The following is a 19,668-nucleotide window of genomic DNA, read 5'->3' on the forward strand; positions in this document are numbered from 1 at the left end:
CACAGAGGCAGAATTACTAGAACAGACATTCTCATTCAATTCAATGGTCCATTCCGTGTTGGGCGGTAATTCTATTCCTATAAATGTGCACTCCCCTCAACTGTGTCACAGGTACATATCACCGTACATGTAGGCCAGCATGTCCCTATGGTGTGCACAAAACAAGACGATTTTGGCATACATTTTTACCTTTTGAGATTTTAAAATGTACCTTTTACATTTGATTGAGCTGACACAGTGGTGTGAAATGTACCCAATGGTCGTACTTAAGTAAATGTAAAGATAACTTCATAGAAAATTACTCAAGTAAAAGTGAAAGTCACCCAGTAAAATATTACTTGAGTAAAAGTCTAAAAGTATTTGGTTTTAAATGTACTTAAGTATCAAAAGTAAATGTAATTGCTCAAATATATTTAAGTATCAAAAGAAAAAGTTCAAGTATTAAATAATTTTACATTCCTAATATTAAGAAAACCAGACAGCACGATGTTCTTATTGTAGAGTGCCAGGGCACACTACAAAACTCAGACATAATTTACAAATGGAGCATTTGTGTTTAGTGAGTCTGCCAGATAAGAGGCAGTAATGATGACCAGGGATGTTTTCTTGATGTGCTTGAATTGGAAAATGTTCCTACCCTGCTGCTAAGCATTCGGAATGTAACAAGTACTTTTGGGTGTCAAGGAAAATGTATGGATTAAAAAGTACATTATTTTCTTTAGGAATGCAGTGGAGTAAAACTAAAAGTTGTCAAAAAAATCTATAAAAAAACTACTTAAGTAGTACTTGGGACTTGAAAGTATTTTTACTTAAGTACTTTACACCACTGAGCTGACATTACGTAATATTGTTCTGTGTCGTGTGAAGTAAACAGAAAAGTATTTTTAGACCATGAAAGTTGAGAAAATGTCCCTGTGTCTGGAGCCTATTATCTTAATGCAGACAGGCAGTTCTTTGGGACGCCTATGCCTCTGTCTGTCACAACCATTACCTAGGTCCTTATCTAAGACTTGTTACAGGGCTGGTGCTGGGTCTTGTTAGTCCAATGAATGTCTCCAACTGTGTATGATGACCCACAGAGTTAATTCTGCCCTGTCACAGAGAACCATGCTGATAGATAGGAATTGATGGTATGCTGCTACTGCCAGCGAACTCTGTACACTGTAGGTTTTTCTGTTGGTTGGTGGTTGGTTTTGTACATAGAAATAGATCCTTTAAAGTGTATATTCCCAAGTCAAATCATTCAATTTCTATGATGTAGTTATAGGTGGTTATGTTAAAGAGGATGTCTGCATCAGTGTGTGTGTTTATACAATGAGTGCACTAAACATTAGGATCTATGTGACTCACTCTCTCCAGGTACGCTGACGAGCTCCAGGTACGCTGACGAGCTCCAGGTACGCTGACGAGCACCAGGTACGCTGACGAGCTCCAGGTACGCTGACGAGCTCCAGGTACGCTGATTCTCTCCAGGTACGCTGACTCTCTCCAGGTACGCTGACTCTCTCCAGGTACGCTGACTCTCTCCAGGTACGCTGATTCTCTCCAGGTACGCTGACTCTCTCCAGGTACGCTGACTCTCTCCAGGTACGCTGACTCTCTCCAGGTACGCTGACTCTCTCCAGGTACGCTGACTCTCTCCAGGTACGCTGACGAGCTCCAGGTACGCTGACGAGCTCCAGGTACGCTGACGAGCTCCAGGTACGCTGACGAGCTCCAGGTACGCTGACGAGCTCCAGGTACGCTGACGAGCTCCAGTGCTGGAAAATGTGCCTGGGCAAACACAACCTGACGTTCACAGAAGCATCTACCGCCACGAGGGCTTCAAGTACCCCACGTTGCCCACGGTGGAGTTCGACATCGCCCTCGTCAGGCTGGGTGGGGAAGTGACCCCCAGCGATCAGATCTCCTACTCCTGCCTGCCCTCCCTGGAGGAGGTCCTGGAGGGGGGCAAGAAGTGTTACGCCACCGGCTGGGGAGATGAGACTGGTGAGGGGTCTGGGACGTCCACGATTTGCTGTGACCTCTTTTGTCTCATATGAGGATGCGTCCCAAATTCCACCCTATTCCCTATATAGAGCCCTATGGGCCCTGGTCAAAAGTAGCACACTGCATAGGGAATAGGTGCCATTTGGGACACAGGCGTTGTGTAGTGAACATACAATCAATGCTATGCCATCGGCTGTGGAGATGAAGACTGGTGAAGCCTTGAGATGTTTTGTGATGTCTGCCATTTATTGTGACTCCTATTGGAGGATACCATGATATTGGAGGGTTAACCCAGACCAGCACCTATCAACCCAACACCTTATGCAGTGATCCAAATCTCTTGACGAGGTTGCTAGGGGTTGGGTTAAGGGTGCTACAATATGTATTGTGTAGATAAGTGGGATGCAGTCAGAGCAAGATATTAGGATTGTGACCTAATTTTGCTGTCAGAAAAAAACATATGACTCTTCCCTTCCACAAATATATACAAGCACGTACAAGTTACACCAAAATACAACAATCAATCCAACCACCATAATTCATTCCTTGACCAGTTTTCCTATTTCCATACTGCCAATCCTGGTTCCAGTTCTCCTGGTGCTTTCACCCCCTCTGTTGGTTAACAATTGAAAATACATCCACTGAATTTCAACGTTGATCTCGCTGTACACGTCTTTGGCTGCGTTCACACAGGCAGCCCAATTCTGTTCTTTTTTTGGTTCACTAATTGGTCTTTTGACCAATCACATCAGATCTTATCAAATCAGATCTTTTTCAGAGCTGACCTGATACCAACTAGTGAAAAAAAGATCGCAATTGGGCTGCCTGTGTAAACACAGCCTTTGTTTTCTATGAAAAAGCATCTAAAAAGGATTAGTCTAAAATAAATGTCAAGCACTATCAGTTGATAACAGCAACTAATTTATTTTTAATCAGAAGATTCCATGAATACCAAAGTAGCTGAGGGCCAAACAATAAATTAACCAGTTCTATCTTTTTTAGTCAGGTGATTCCATGAATGCCAAAGTAGCTGAGACCCTGAACCAGGTGGCCCTGCCGGTGGTGCCCTTCAACACCTGTAAGAAGATGGACTACTGGTGGTTCCAGGTCAAGACCTCCATGATCTGCATGGGCTACACCTTGCCTGACGAGCTCAAGTCTGTCTGTCAGGTACTCAAGTGGGATATATACCCGCCATAGTATTATACTCTATAATGCAAAAAATGATCCATTGACTTATGCAGTTATTACATGATACAAAAAAACGATTTGATTAATGATGTCATGGTTGTGTTGATGATGTCATCAATATGAAGTGCTGTTGACCCTCGTCATGTGACACAGGGGGATTCGGGCGGTCCCCTGGTGTGCCAGGACTCTGCCAACGCTCCCTGGGAGGTGCACGGCATCACCAGCTTTGGTCCCAATGGCTGCAACCTTCTGTGTTCACCCGTGCCTCGGCCTACATCTCCTGGATGTCTGACTCCCCTCTTTCTCTCTCTTTCCCTCTCTCTCTGACTCCCCTCTTTCTCTCTCTTTCCCTCTCTCTCTCTGACTCACCTCTTTCTCTCTCTTTCCCCCTCTCTCTCTCCGACTCCCCTCTTTCCCTTTCCCTCTCTCTCTCTGACTCCCCTCTTTCTCTCTCTTTCCCTCTCTCTGTCATGTTTTGTCATTTATTATCTTGTCTTGTCCCTGTGCTTCCCATTCTATTCGTTTCCCTCTGCTGGTCTTATTAGGTTCTTTCCCTCTTTCTATCCCTCCCTCTCTCCCCCTCCCTCTCTCACTCTCTCTCTCTCTCTTCTCTCTATCGTTCCGTTCCTGCTCCCAGCTGTTCCTATTCCCTAATCAATCATTTAGTCTTCCCACACCTGTTCCCGATCCTTTCCCCTGATTAGAGTCCCTATTTCTTCCTTTGTGTTCCGTTCCTGTCCTGTCGGTTCCTTGTCTAGAATTCACCGTGCTGTGTTTGTGTATCGCCCTGTCGTGTCGTGTTTTCCTCAGATGCTGCGTGGTGAGCAGGTGTCTGAGTCTGTCTGGTTCAAGTGCCTTCCCGAGGCAACCTGCTGTTCACCTGCTGTTCAAGATCGAGTCTCCAGTTTGTCCTCTCATTTCGAGTGAAAGTTGTGTTTTTTGTTTGTATTTACTTTACTGGATTAAAGACTCTGTTTTCGCCAAGTCGCTTTTGGGTCCTCTTTCACCTGCATGACACTCTCTCTCTCCGACTCCCCTCTTTCTCTCTCTTTCCCTCTCTCTCTCTCCGACTCCCCTCTTTCTCTCTCTTTCCCTCTCTCTCTCTCCGACTCCCCTCTTTCTCTCTCTTTCCCTCTCTCTCTCTCCGACTCCCCTCTTTCTCTCTCTTTCCCTCACTCTCTCTCCGACTCCCCTCTTTCTCTCTTTGTCCCTTCCTGTCCTCCCTTCAACTTCCTTCCCATCCCCTTTCCTCCTCTCTTTGTAGCATCTGGCTGCGGCGGGTCAAAGGACATGGCTGGCGAGAGCGGCGTGTTGTCCAGCATGGGGCACCCGGGCAGCTACAGTAACGGTGCCCACTGCCAGTGGCACATCAAGGTGCCCGACGGTAAACTGGTCCACCTGCACTTCCACAAGTTCTCCCTGGAGGACACCCAGCTGTGTCCCAACGACAAGGTCACCATCAACGACAGCTTAGCCAGCCTAGGTAGTACAGCCGTATGTAAGGGTCTTTGGTGTGTGTGGGAGGAGGGGGGGTGGGTGATATGGGGTGTGTGTGTATGTATGTGGCTTGCGTGAGCACACACACCCTGTCTGACGATTAATTTGCGGGGTCACTTGTGTCTGATAAATGAGATTACTGTGTGCTTTATTGTGTCTCACCTCGAACACGTCAATGGCATTACTTTCCAATATGATTAAGAGTAAATGACAAGTTGTTTGCTCTGGCAGCCGTACAACTGACTGGGAGACCAGATGAAACACTGTGACAAGAAAGCTGTAACAGAGAATGCACTTGTCTCTTCAACAACTGATACGCTTTGTCAGCCAGGACACGTATTGATGGACATGATAATAGGGTAGTTGAATATCATTAATCACAGTAGACAGATTACTGTCGTTATCATAATGACAGTTGTAGATTAAGGCCCAGGAGACAGTGTTTGATTAGCCTTTGAAACCCTTGATTTGTCTCATATCAGAAGAAAGATCTTGCTTCTCTCTATCTATCCTGTCAGTACATAAGAAGGAGAGGAGACCAATTAAGTGATGCACTGCATGCCTCCTTATGACCCCTTAATGTATCTTTATAACCTCACCACGTCACCTTATAACCTCCTTATGTCTCCTTTGTAGGTACCTACTGCAGTCACATTCCCCCTCAGGACCTAGTGAGTATCGGTGACAGACTGAGCCTCTATTTCACCTCCAACAACAAGGTGGTGGACACCGGCTTCAGGGCCTCCTGGAAGGCTGTGGACCCCAGCCAGGGTGAGTGGAGCTGTGCTTCAGGGCCTCCTGGAAGGCTGTGGACCCCAGCCAGGGTGAGTGGAGCTGGACTTCAGGGACTCCTGGAAGGCTGTGGACACCAGACAGGGTGAGTGGAGCTGGGCTTCAGGGCCTCCTGGAAGGGTGTGGACACCAGACAGGGTGAGTGGAGCTGGGCTTCAGGGCCTCCTGGAAGGCTGTGGACCCCAGCCAGGGTGAGTGGAGCTGTGCTTCAGGGCCTCCTGGAAGGCTGTGGACACCAGACAGGGTGAGTGGAGCTGGACTTCAGGGCCTCCTGGAAGGCTGTGGACACCAGACAGGGTGAGTGGAGCTGGGCTTCAGGGCCTCCTGGAAGGCTGTGGACCCCAGCCAGGGTGAGTGGAGCTGGGCTTCAGGGCCTCCTGGAAGGCTGTGGACCCCAGCCAGGGTGAGTGGAGCTGGGCTTCAGGGCCTCCTGGAAGGCTGTGGACACCAGACAGGGTGAGTGGAGCTGGGCTTCAGGACCTCCTGGAAGGCTCTGGACCCCAGCCAGGGTGAGTGGAGCTGGGTTTCAGGGCCTCCTGGAAGGCTGTGGACACCAGACAGGGTGAGTGGAGCTGGGTGAATGGACAGATGTTCCTTGTGGAAGAAGCCTCTAAGCACAGTTCTAGGATCAGCACCATTAGCAACACTCCTACCATTAGCGCACCTTCAACTTCACCACTAAGCCTAACATTCTTATGGATTTACACAAAGTCTTTACACACAGACTGTCCCCACCCTCCTCTCTCCCACTTCCTCCTACAGCTTCATGTGGAGGTGTCTTCAGCAGTGAGCAGGGAGAACTCACCTCTCCCAACTGGCCTAACAACTACCTAGACCAGGCTGACTTATCTCCATCCCCTCAGCTTCTAACATCCACATTGTCTTCACCCATTTTGAGGTGCAGGCCGTGAACCAGCTGGGACAGTGTGTGGACTACGTGGAGATCTACGGTGGAGCAGGGTTGACCTCACAAGGTTGGTACCATAGCGATAACCCTATAGAGATGACATTGAAATAGAATTCATAGAGGATATTTTGTTGGATTTCTGCGAACTGCTGTGGATTCAGGTTACAAATTGTATTTTTTTCAAGGGTGCATTACTTTGATCAATGTAACTAAGTACAGTACATGTGATAAATCTACATTACTTCAATAATACTTTTCTTATTTGTGATTTGTTACCTGTGCAGATGGCTTCTGCGGCTTTGCGTCGCCCGCTGAGGTTACTGTCGTCGGCAACACGGCTGTGGTCCGTTTCCTCAGCAACAAAGCCAATGTGAAGAAGGGTTTCCGTGGTTACTGGACCACTGATCCCAACTTGTTCCCCACTCTGCCTCCCCCTCCCGCTAACCCATGGGACAACATCACTATCAGTAAGTACAACCACTGGTTAACCACAGATCGAGGATCAGATTACCCTGACGCAAATCCTAACATGAACCATTAGGGGGAATAAAAATATCTGACCTTAGATCTGTGGCAAATGCAGATTGAAGACCATTTTACTGAGAATGTGTTTTTCTATGATTGTGTTTTACTTTTCGTGCATTGATGTGAATATTGATGTGTGTATTGATGTGTATACAGGGCTCATCTGTAAAAGTGACCTTGGTCTCAGCATGACAGCAAGGTGACATTTCCCACTGACTGACACTTTGAAAAGACTTTCATAGGTACCTTTTTATTAACTGTATATTGACCTGTCTCTCTTCTTCCTATAGGCTGGCCTGAGACGTGTGGCAGCCCTGCTGTACCCCCCAGTAGTGCCACCTTGAGAGTGGTCAACGGGGTAGAGGCTGTGCCTCACTCCTGGCCCTGGCAAGTCTCCATGCAGGTGAGGCCTGGGTTAGCGTGTATGTGTGTGTGTGTGCACTACCGCGTATGTGCAGGACTTATTTGCAACTAGTGCCTAAATGCATGTGTGTGCGTGTAATCATGTATGTTGATGAATCTCTCTGTCTTCAGGCCAGTCCGTTTAATCCCATCCCCTACATGCATGGCTGTGGAGGCTCCCTAATCCACAAGCAATGAGTCCTGATGGCCGCTCACTGCTTCATGGCGTAAGCACACACACACACACACACACACACACACACACACACACACACACACACACACACACACACACACACACACACACACACACACACACACACACACACACACACACACACACACACACACACACACACACACACACACACACACACACACACACACATTAACACATTATTCTATCCAATCCCAAAATGTGAGTAACAAGTAATAATAGAAACTCCCTTTAACTTTCTAACCTTAACCAAAAATCCCTTCTCCACCGACCCCATCCAGGCCTCTGGGTAACCCCACCTATTGTCGCATGTGTCTGGGTAAACACCACATGAACACATCCCGGGACCTCCCTTCCCATGAGGCCTGCTACAAGGTGAACAGCATTTGAATGTTTATTTATTGAGATATAAAAGCTTGTAATATCTAAGTATAAACTGTAATATGATGTCTCTCTTTCTGTATTGTTTTTTATCTCCTTCATTTTTATTGATTTACTGTAAAGTAGGTGGCGATTTTTGTTTTCTTCTAAATAAAGTTTCATTTGATTTGATTTCTTTGACTCCAGGTGGACGGCATCATCAGGCACAAGGGCTTCGTGTACGAGCAGGACAAGACGGACATCACTAACGACATCGCCCTGGTGCATTTCAGCTCTGAAGTCAACATGACCAGGGAGATTAGTCCCGTGTGTCTGCCGGCGCTCGGCGCCCTGATGCCTGCTGGGAAACCCTGCTACGTCACGGGGTGGGGCGACGAGAAAGGTATGTTTTTTATGGTTTTTAGGAATAGTAGTTCATCAATAGGTACACTCGTAGGTGCACATACAGACACACACCCTTGCAATTCAGATACATGACACACCACTTCAAATACACATTTGAAAATCCACCATTTAAATACACGGCACATATTGCATAGCAATACCTACCTCTGCTGAGACTAAACATTTAACTATTTTATGATGCTATAACATCAGCAGCCCCAAATAACCTCTCCTCAAACTGACATTGATAGCTCCACCCATCTCACCCAGCTCAGGGCATTTAAATCAAATCAAATCAAAAGCAAAAGTTTATTTGTCACGTGCGCTGAATATAACAGGTGAAATGCTTACTTACAGGCTCTAACCAATAGTGCAAAAAATGTATTAGGTGAACAATAGGTAAGTAAAGAAATAAAACAACAGTAAAAAGACAGGCTGTTTACAGTAGCGAGGCTATAAAGTAGCGAGGCTAAATACAGACACCGGCTAGTCAGGCTGATTGAGGTAGTATGTACATGTAGATATGGTTAAAGTGACTATGCATATATGATGAACAGAGAGTAGCAGTAGCGTAAAAGAGGGGTTGGTGGGTGGTGGGTGGGACACAATGCAGATAGCCCGGTTAGCCAATGTGCGGGAGCACTGGTTGGTCGGCCCAATTGAAGTAGTATGTACATGAATGTATAGTTAAAGTGACTATGCATATATGATAAACAGAGAATAGCAGCAGCGTAAGAAGAGGGGTTGGGGGGAGGCACACAATGCAAATAGTCTGGGTAGCCATTTGATTACCTGTTCAGGAGTCTTATGGCTTGGGGATAAAAACTGTTGAGAAGCCTTTTTGTCCTTGGCACTCCGGTACCGCTTGCCATGCGGTAGAGAGAACAGTCTATGACTGGGGTGGCTGGGGTCTTTGACATTTTTTAGGGCCTTCCTCTGACACCGCCTGGTGTAGAGGTCCTGGGTGGGAGGCAGCTTAGCCTGTCAGGAAGTCCAGGATCCAGTTGCAGAGGGAGGTGTTTAGGCCCAGGATCCTTAGCTTAGTGATAAACTTTGAGGGTACTATGGTGTTGAACGCTGAGCTTTAGTCAATTAATAGATTTCCTCGCCTAGGAGGGATTATAAGCAGGCTACAATATTAATGCAAAGCCTGGTGTTGGCTGACTGGGTGTGTCATGTTCTTTTCAGGGCTGATACAGTTTTCATGAGGCCAGGTGGCACTCCACAGCATTGACACCACGTATAGAGTCTGAATCAACTCAGCACACTATTGACACCACGTATAGAGTCTGAATCAACTCAGCACACTATTGACGTATAGAGTCTGAATCAACTCACCACATTGTATAGAGTCTGAATCAACTCAGCACACTATTGACACCACGTATAGAGTCTGAATCAACTCAGCACAGCATTGACACCACATATAGAGTCTGAATCAACTCAGCACACTATTGACACCACGTATAGAGTCTGAATCAACTCAGCACTGCAGCAGATGACCCCAGAGAGAGACAAAGAAAGCACTCAACCCCTCACACAGTGACAAGGCAGCGACACACACAATGCTATATCTGACTGTAACATCTTCTGTTCTGTATCTATCTGAGCTCCCATTGACTCTCAGTGATGACTCTAGTATAGGACTATAACATAGCTAGTAGACATACTGGATATCCATACATCAGTCATGTATAGAGATACAAGGAGGAGTGATATGTTAAGGCTATTCACAACGGGTTCAATGAGGATAGTGAGGCTTGCAAACTAAGAAGCTAGCTAGCATGGCGACCGTGTGATCATGTCCATGTTGAATTAGACAGCAGTTGTAATGGTCATTATAGACATTTGCATGGGGAACATTACATGGGCATGCCTGTCTAGCCACTCCCCTTACTTGCCGGCCCTCCCCCTTCCTCCCATCTCTCTCTCTCCAGGTAGCCTCTTCCCTGTTGTATCTAAGAAGTTGAACCAGGCAGCCCTGCCCATCGTCCCCTTTGCCACCTGCAGTAAGCCAGCCTACTGGTGGGACACCCTGAGACCCTCTATGATCTGTGCCGGATACGAGTCTCCAGACGAGCTCAAGTCAGCCTGCCAGGTAGACTACGGACCCCTACCCAGCTACAGTGCCTCGTTTTGGGCAAGGGGAGGAACCGAGAGAGCCTGGTGGTACAACCTATTATCCAGAGAGTGGCTCGTTTTGCGCTAGGAGAGGTTGGGAGAAGGCCTGGTTGTTCAACCCAACTAACCAGCTTTAGTGCTTAGTTTTGGGGTAGGTAACGGTAGGATATGGGGGTTGGCTGGTTGTATCACCTTGGCTTCTACCGAGACCAAGTGGCTTGTTATTATATTACACAATGATAATACAGTCCGGGGGTTTCTCCTGATTGGAATGCATTATGTAACACAGCACATAGCATTTGTTTGTGATCAGTCAGCCTTGATAATGGTTTAATTGGTTTGTTGTTGTGTTGGGACAGAGGACAAAGAGCATAGGAACTACATAGTTGTCTGTCATAATGAGGTCCATATGAATGACAGCAGTGTGAGTCTTTGACCTCCACGTGCTGCTATGTATTTTACCCAGCAGCTCTTGTGCTACTCTGTGTTGTTCTTTCCCTCTGTAGTGTGTTTTGCTACCGTATAGCCTTAGTAGCCTGAGTACGTTGAGTACGTGTGCTTCCTATCTTATGATGTGAATTAATGTGAATGCGAATCTGAAAATGATTCATTAGCGATTATGTTCCTTGCGAGACTGTCGATAAAAGTAATCCAACTCTTTTGGGACAGTTGCTGGTTCAATCCTGTTAATATTTTAGTTGTCATCTATAATTACATTAAAATGTTCACTCTCCTTTCTCCTCATCCCTCGCTCCTCTCCTCATCCTCTCTCCTCTCCTCCTCTGCAGGGTGACTCAGGTGGACCCTTCGCCTGCCAACCCTCAGCCTCAGACCCTTGGGAGGTCCACGGCATCGTCAGCTTTGGCGCCTTCGGCTGTATCAAGGACAAGAAACCCTCTGTGTTCACCAGAGTGTCCTCCTTCAACGACTGGATCGGTGATAACATGAAGAGGTTCATCTATGAGAAGTCGCTAAACTAAAGCGAAAATCACTGATCTCAGAACTGTTGGGGGATGTTGATTTAGTTGCTACCTAACCACAGATCTAGGATCAGATTATAATGACTCATCTCAAAACTGTTTTGTCAGGTTGGATAGTGTGGGTTGGAGTTGGAACCTAACCACAGATCTAGGATCAGATTAGTTTAACCTGACGCATAACATGATCTATTAGGTAGGTGGGAAATGATCCAATCCTGTCTACACTCATTAAGGTTTAACACTACAGTATTTATACACTGCAGGCCCCATATATTTCAGTCATTTAGCAGATGCTCTTACCCAGTGTGACTTATAGGAGCAATTAGGGTTAAGTGCCTTGCTCATGGGCACATCGGCTGATACAGTATTTCACCTAGTCGGCTCGGGGTTTCAAACCTGGCCCAACGCTCTTTGCCGCCAGGCTACCTGCCACTCCAGTAGGGAGGTCTAATACACTACTGCACCACAGTACTTTATGGACATGAGGATTATACTGTGTACACCAGTACAGGTGATTGAGGGAATACTTTTCGCATAATGTCTATCAAACTCCTATTCTCACCACGTAGACATATTGTAAGTAATGTGATCATGATTCATATTGCAATTGCTTCCATTCTGGATCTTTGAATCAAATCCTTATTTTGCATATTTTCCCACTTCTTGAACAGTCATGTGATTCGACATATTACCTCATAAGGATTATAAAATCCCCCTTTCCTCCCCAGCCTTAGTATACTGTCATCCATTCTCCCTTCTGACTCAGCCAAATCCTACAGGCAGACTCTTCAAAATATTCCTTTAGTCACATGACCCATCCGCTCAGCCAATGAGAGCGCGGAGCTCAGATTTCAGCCCAGGAGGAGACAGCCAGCCACTAATCTGTGTTTCAGAACAGGGGGTTGTAAAACAAGGAATCTCCTGTGTAGACTGGAGTCTTTACCCATTGTTCCACACTCTACCTTGGATTATTTTTGCTGTTGATTGGGGACTTTTGGATGGCACTAGTCTGGGTGAAAGGGTTTGCCAGCTTTGGGCAAGGTTTAGGCGGTGTGTATCCGGGACAGGAGTGAAGACAGGGAGAAGAAGGAGGGAGGATAGTCATTTTTCTTCATCCTTCTTTTCTGCAGACTGCAGGCATTTCCCTAAGAGAATGGGGGCAGGAGCGCTCACCATCTGTGTAAGTAGCTACAAAGCCTTTTTCCTCAGCCGACCCGGCTGGCAGGCACAGGGGCTTCTATCTCAGTGGCAAGACGCTTTATGGATGTATAACGGGACACTCTTACAGTTCACTCAGACATAGGCAGCACACTCTTGTGTGTGTGTGTGTGTGTGTGTGTGTGTGTGTGTGTGTGTGTGTGTGTGTGTGTGTGTGTGTGTGTGTGTGTGTGTGTGTGTGTGTGTGTGTGTGTGTGTGTGTGTGTGTGTGTGTGTGTGTGTGTGTGTGTGTGTGTGTGTGTGTGTGTGACAGCGAGAGTTGGCTTTTACATCGGTCTGGGCACAGAGAGAGTCTTTTTAAAATGTCTTCTAGCTGTCACAGTTCTGCAGTCTGTTTCTTCCTGGCACTGAAACACTGTCCTCTCTCTCTACATCTCCCTCCACTTTCAAAATAACTTTATTTAGGTTACTGAACACAAACACGCATCAGAGTAACAGGGACAAGACGTGTTTACTGAAAGTGAAGAATGTTCTCCAGCACTGTGTGTTCAGTAGACCAAGCTTTTCTCTCCCTGGTAACTCTTACTCGACATCACGTAATTCTGAGTCAGACTTCCCTAATGGGCTACAACACATAAACCCAGTAGAGAATGGCATCATGGCAGCATGACTAGAAGAGTGCTACCTTTATGCTAACTAACTCTATCTGAGTCCATGTTCCTTAGCAATGATCCAGTGACTCAGTTTTAAAAGGGAGTCTGTAATGAAAGCCGTTATGACGAACTCTTTAAAAAATATCCATCTCGCAAAAGGAACATTTGAGGAATATTATGAGTAAACCCTAGTCCATTCCCTCTATATTCTCAGGATTACTTGCCTTATAAGGACAACAACTACCCCATAGTATGAAGTCTGTGATACGAGCTAGACACTACTACAGACTTCTAGTTGAGCAGCAGTTGTTACTGCTAGGACTGTTTTTCTTGTGGTGCTGCCATACCAGTTGCTCCTACGGTCACCCACATTGGGAGAGACAAAGAGGGGGAGGGAACAAGAGGAAGCATGCTAGGGCATGCTATCCCCCTCTGTGAGTCAGTTAAGGAGGCGGCCAAACTTTTGTGTGGTCTAAAATCACCATACAATTGATTTATTCGCAAAAAGCTGTGTAAATGAGAATAGGCTCTCGCATCCCATCTAGACACTTATAATGGTGGACTTCAAAAGAAGTATGCTTTCTCAAGTGTTCACAAGTAGTTGAAGAGTGTATGGACTACTCTCTTCAACACTCAACAGTTGCTACAAATGTAGGACCTTAATTTGAGCCAGTTTGCTGCAGCTGGAAAATAATTATCCAGCATCAGGAAATGTGAATTATTATGTGGATTATAATACATGGAAATTCCAGGGGTTGATGCCTTTTTTGTAAGGGAAGGTCAAGTCTGAAATTTCGGGGTGCAAATTACAAACTTCAGAAACCTTTTAAAACATCAAATGCACGACACGTTTTAAATTTCCTGCAGGTGATCAAATTATCATCCTTCATCTGTACTGTCACGGCCCTCCAGGTGTTTATAGGAAGCCATTATTTTACAGCGTCAAGAGGTTGTAGCAGTAATTCGATAATGTCCCTCTGGTCCTCTGGGGGAGGAGAGAGGGATGATGACAGGAGAGGGGATAAGGGGTTAAAAGGCTAATCACAATATAATGGTCGAGTCAACAATAGAGTAGCAAGCTGGAGGCCATTAGGTATTAGCATGCATTTCCTTTCATGTGTATGTACTATGTAGTTGAAAGATTATAGTAGTTAACAAGAATCATTAAAAGCATTACACTGATAAGTAAGTAAAGTTGGTGTGTGTGAGAGAGAGAAAGGTGTTAAATTCTACACCCACCTAAAAGGAAGCGATTCCCAAACCTTCCATAACAAAGCCATCGCCTACAGAGAGATGAACCTGGAGAAGAGTCCCCTAAGCAAGCTGGTCCTGGGGCTCTGTTCACAAACAGACCCCACAGAGCCCCAGGACAGCAACACAATTAGACCCAACCATATCAGGAGAAAACAAAAAGAGAATTACTTGACACATTGGAAAGAATTAACAAAAAACAGAGCAAACTAGAATGCTATTTGGCCCTAAACAGAGAGTACACAGTGGCAGAATACTTGACCACTGAGACTGACACAAAATTAAGGAAAGCTTTGACTATGTACAGACTCAGTGAGCATAGCCTTGCTATTGAGAAAGTCACCGTAGGCAGACCTGGCTCTCAAGAGAAGACAGGCTATGTGCACACTGCCCACAAAACGTGTTGGAAACTGAGCTGCCAAATGTATGACCATATTAGAGACACAAACTCAGCAAAAAAAGAAATGTCCCTTTTTCAGGACCCTGTCTTTCAAAGATAATTCGTAAAAATCCAAATAACTTCACAGATCTTCAATGTAAAGGGTTTAAACACAGTTTCCCATGCTTGTTCAATGAACCATAATCAATTAATGAACATGCACCTGTGGAACGTTCGTTAAGACACTAACAGCTTACAGACGGTAGGCAATTATGGTCACAGTTATGAAAACGTAGGACACTAAAGAGGCCTTTCTACTGACTCTGAAAAACACAAAAAGAAAGATGCCCAGGGTCCCTGCTCATCTGCGTGAACGTGTTTTAGGTATGCTGCAAGGAGGCATGAGGACTGCAGATGTGGACAGGGCAATAAATTGCAATGTCCGTACTGTGAGATGCCCAAGACAGTGTATGTAGGTGGCAGGGAAGTCAGGCGCAGGAGAATCAAATTCAGTATAAATGGAGTATTTTTATAACTTTAAACACAAACTCCAAAACCAAAGTCCATAACAAAATAAATGTGGGAACCTGTCGCACACCAATCCATATAACATGAACATAACAACAAACAATCTCTGACAAGGACATGAGGGGAAACAGAAGATTAAATACACAACATATAATGAATGGGATTGGAACCAGGTGTGTAAGAAGACCAGACAAAACCAATAGAAAATGAAACATAGATCAATGATGGCTAGAAGACCGGTGACGTCGACTTCCGAGCACCGCCCGAACAAGGAGAGGCATCGACTTCGGGAGAAGTCGTGACATTTAACTATTTTCACATTGTTACAACACTGTATATAGACATAATATGACATTTGAAATGTCTTTATTATTTTGGAACTTGTGTGTAATATTTACTGTTCATTTCTTTGTTTATTTCACTTTTATTTATCCAGTTCACTTGCTTTGGTAATGTATGTTTCCCGTGCCAATAAAGCCCCTTGAATTGAGAGAGAGAGAGAGAGAGAGAGAGAGAGAGAGAGAGAGAGAGAGAGAGAGAGAGAGAGAGAGAGAGAGAGAGAGAGAGAGAGAGATGGACAGAGACAGAGAAGGGGGGGAGAGAGAGAAAGGTTAAAGAGTTGTATTTGATTGTGCCACTTTATAAGCTGAGTGAGTAGTACACTTATCCCTCACTCTAGGGCACTGTCTCAGTGAGTCACCAGTGTGTGTTTATATGTGTGCATGGCGTGCGTGTGTGTGTGTGCAGATTTAGGGGACATCTGCTTGCAACGGCTTGTGTTACTGACAGGCAGAGTAGCTCAGACAGGGCTTAGCTCTTAAACACCTGCGCAGGAGCACTACTGAAATACTACTACAGCTGTAGTACTGAGCCAACGTATAGAGATATACCGGAGACGTATCAGAGACGTATCGGAGACGTACCGGAGACGTACCGGAGACGTACTGGAGATATTCCAAGTCTGACTAATCCTCTATACCAGGGGTTCCCAAACGTTTTCACTCAGGCCCCATTTCCAGCATTGGGTAACATCCCACGCCCCCCTGTGCACGCACCACGTCTATTTCTATGATAGTCTCTTGGTGCACTCCAATACAGCCCTGTTGATGTGAATGGGGGCGTGTTCGGCCGTCCTTTTCCTGTAGCCCACAACAATCTCCTTTGTCTTGCTCATGTTAAGGGAAAGGTTGTTGTCATGGCACCACACTGCCAGGTCTCTGATCTCCTTCCTATAGGCTGTCTCATCGTTGTTGGTGATCAGGCCTACCACCGTTGTATCGTCAGCAAACTTAAGGATGGTGTTGGAGTTGTGCTTGGCCACACAGTCGTAGGTGAACAGGGAGTATAGGTGGGGACTGAGCACGTACCCCTGAGGGGCCCCTGTGTTGAGGATCAAAGTGGTAGATGTTTTGTTGCCTACCCTCACCACCTGGGGCGGCCCTTCAGGAAGTCCAGGATCCAGTTGCAAAGGGAGGTGTTTAGTCCCAGGATCCTTAGCTTAGTGATGAGCTTTGTGGGCTCTATGGTGTTGAACGCTGAGCTGTAGTCAATGAACAGCATTCCCACATAGGTGTTCCTTTTGTCCAGGTGGGAAAGGGCAGTGTGGAGTGTGATTGAGATTGCGTTACCTGTGGATCTGTTGAGCGGTAGGCAAATTGGAGGGGTCTAGGGTTTCTGGGATGATGGTGTTGATGTGAGGCCTGACCAGCCTTTAAAAGCATTTCATGGCTACCGACATGAGTTGAGACGTACTGGAGATCTACTGGAGACATTCTGGAGACATTCTGGAGGTCTACTCGTACTGGAGACATACTGGAAATATTCCAAGTCTGACTATTTAATCCTCTAAACAAGGGGTTCCCACACTTTTTCACTCAGGCTCCCCTTCCAGCATTGGGTAACATCCTACGCCCCCCCCCCCCCGTGTTTGCACCACATCTATTTCTATGGGTACAAGCACTGTTCATGACACAACTGTTCACACTCCTCTTGGTGGAGGTAATTTTGCAGGTTTAAAGCGTATGTCCTGCAATTCTGTACATTTTGCCATGTCTACTGAGTATTCATGTGATATTTGAGTGACAAAGAAATTACAATAAAATCTATAGGTTAAAAAACCTAAATAAAAAAACATGGGCTAGTTGATCTGGACATTTATACATAGGACTCTAAGGTGTGCAGTGACTGACATGACGAGAGGAACTGATGAAGTACGACCCAATTTAGAAATTGCACTTTGTGCGTTCTACTATTACAACTTTCAAGAGTAAATTTAAAGCCGAGTTCCTTTAAAAAATAAATAATAATAATTACATTCACATGTTGTTGTTTTTTGGGGGGGGGTGCGTCACCCCTGCCCTCACCACACAGTTTGGGAACCGCTGCTCTATAGAACAAATCTTAGCTTTGCTAATGTTTCCCTGTAAACGTTGATGAAATTGGCAATGATATGTACACAGTCTAGCAGTTTAATGTTGAATGAAATTCCTTTAACCCATTAATATTACATTATTCACTTTATAAAACAGCTCATATAAAATCTCTGTGTTCATTTCAAATTAATTACATTTATTCCCAAAAATGTTCACCCTCCCTTGTAGGTGACAAGAACGTCAAAATATGTAACCAATTACAGAATAATCCCGTAATACATTCCTACTCCCTCGGAAGGCATCGCTAGGTGAGGTGTAACCACACCGTCAAGATGAAAGGGTAACTTCATTATTCAAATGTCAAACTGGGAGACATAGTTGTTATACAGTCCTCCTATCTGCTATCACCTTGCTCTAATCAAACTGTGAACCCTTAGAGCTGTGCGTGCCAATGTCAATGCCATGGTGTGTGTGTGTGTGTGTGTGTGTGTGTGTGTGTGTGTGTGTGTGTGTGTGTGTGTGTGTGTGTGTGTGTGTGTGTGTGTGTGTGTGTGTGTGTGTGTGTGTGTGTGTGTGTGTGTGTGTGTGTGTGTGTGTGTGTGTGTGTGTGTGTGTGTGTGAGTGAGAGGAGAGAGCCATCTCCGGACCCCAAAGGGATCGCAAAGGTGTGTGTGTGTGCGCCTGTTTGTGTGTGTACATGGGGTCCTAATGCTAAGGCATCTGTCATGGTACAGCAATGACCAAGGCGTGTGTGTGTGTGTGTGTGTGTGTGTGTGTGTGTGTGTGTGTGTGTGTGTGTGTGTGTGTGTGTGTGTGTGTGTGTGTGTGTGTGTGTGTGTGTGTGTGTGTGTGTGTGTGTGTGTGTGTGTGTGTGTGTGTGTGTGTGTGAGAGAGAGTGAGAGGAGAGAGCCTCTCCGTAACCCTCTGAGCACCATCTGGGAGATGGGTCCCAAATAGCCCGGCTGAGATTATAGACGTATGTTTAAATCAGTGGAAGACGAATGGTTAAATCCAAAAGTGACATCAGGCCTTAGATGGTTGTGTCGAATTAGCCCGGTCCCAGACATTGACCATATGAGTTGACAAGATAACACAAACAGATCTGGGACCAGGCTAATGTTGAATGGATTGGGGATATGCAGAGATCAGTGTAATAGTGCTTCCCTTTACGACAGAGTCGTGATGGCTTTTGCCTGGAGTGTGTGGTAGTATTGTCATTTTGTTCGGCCGTACTTGCTGCTGTGTTGTGTGCATATGCATAGACTCATTTAGTCACGTTACGTAGAAATGAAGTGTCCAGATAGAACGGGTAATAAATATTCTTTCTTATCTAGATGAACAGGTTCATAAAGAATGTTTTAAATGAGTTCTGCTTCTTGTGGAGGCACTTGACTACTACTTAATAACTACATAATACAATGATCCCATTGTGTCATACAGAGCCTCCCGTGTGATATAGTGAGGCTCCCCTCTCTCGCTCTTTATTTATCTCTCTCGCTCTCCTCTTTCTCTCTCGCTCTTTATTTATCTCTCTTTCTCTCTCGCTCTTTATTTATCTCTCTCGCTCTCCTCTTTCTCTCTCGCTCTTTATTTATCTCTCTCGCTCTCCTCTTTCTCTCTCTCGCTCTTTATTTATCTCTCTCGCTCTCCTCTTTCTCTCTCGCTCTTTATTGATCTCTCTCGCTCTCCTCTCTCTCTCTCTCGCTCTTTCTCTTTCTCTCTCCTCTTTCTCTCTCGCTCTCCTCTTTCTCTCGCTCTCCTCTTTCTCTCTCGCTCTCTCTTTTCTCTCTCTCTCTCTCTCTTCTTTCTCTCTCGCTCTCCTCTTTCTCTCTCTCGCTCTCCTCTTTCTCTCTCGCTCTCCTCTTCTCTCTCTCGCTCTCCTCTTTCTCTCTCGCTCTCCTCTTTCTCTCTCGCTCTCCTCTTTCTCTCTCGCTCTCCTCT

General features: G+C 45.7%; 3 protein-coding genes across 3 annotated transcripts in view; all 3 read left to right on the top strand.

The window, feature by feature from the left end:
- The window catches only part of zgc:154142 (uncharacterized protein LOC555481 homolog), a 54,282-nt gene extending 46,147 nt beyond the window's left edge, over positions 1 to 8,135 (top strand). The window contains 14 exon segments of the mRNA XM_046327552.1: positions 1,740 to 1,801; positions 1,804 to 1,989; positions 2,996 to 3,159; positions 3,334 to 3,421; positions 3,424 to 3,584; positions 4,315 to 4,663; positions 5,314 to 5,460; positions 6,232 to 6,309; positions 6,312 to 6,443; positions 6,661 to 6,843; positions 7,192 to 7,304; positions 7,436 to 7,530; positions 7,802 to 7,895; positions 8,088 to 8,135. Of these exon segments, the coding sequence (XP_046183508.1) occupies positions 1,740 to 1,801; positions 1,804 to 1,989; positions 2,996 to 3,159; positions 3,334 to 3,421; positions 3,424 to 3,584; positions 4,315 to 4,663; positions 5,314 to 5,460; positions 6,232 to 6,309; positions 6,312 to 6,443; positions 6,661 to 6,843; positions 7,192 to 7,304; positions 7,436 to 7,501 (1,729 nt within the window). The 3' untranslated portion in view covers positions 7,502 to 7,530; positions 7,802 to 7,895; positions 8,088 to 8,135.
- LOC124013287 (chymotrypsin-like elastase family member 2A) lies at positions 7,508 to 11,386 on the top strand. The gene is made up of 5 exons (XM_046327553.1): positions 7,508 to 7,530; positions 7,802 to 7,895; positions 8,088 to 8,283; positions 10,223 to 10,383; positions 11,195 to 11,386. Exons 1-5 carry the CDS (start codon positions 7,508 to 7,510, stop codon positions 11,384 to 11,386), a joined length of 666 nt encoding a protein of 221 aa, XP_046183509.1.
- fam13a (family with sequence similarity 13 member A) overlaps positions 11,386 to 19,668 on the top strand; it is a 96,285-nt gene continuing 88,002 nt past the window's right edge. Inside the window, 1 exon segment of the mRNA XM_046327475.1 lies at positions 11,386 to 12,566. Within this exon segment, the coding sequence (XP_046183431.1) occupies positions 12,216 to 12,566 (351 nt within the window). The 5' untranslated portion in view covers positions 11,386 to 12,215.

The sequence above is a fragment of the Oncorhynchus gorbuscha genome, linkage group LG24, assembly GCF_021184085.1.
Source record: "Oncorhynchus gorbuscha isolate QuinsamMale2020 ecotype Even-year linkage group LG24, OgorEven_v1.0, whole genome shotgun sequence".
In the NCBI taxonomy this organism is placed as follows: Eukaryota; Metazoa; Chordata; class Actinopteri; order Salmoniformes; family Salmonidae; genus Oncorhynchus; species Oncorhynchus gorbuscha.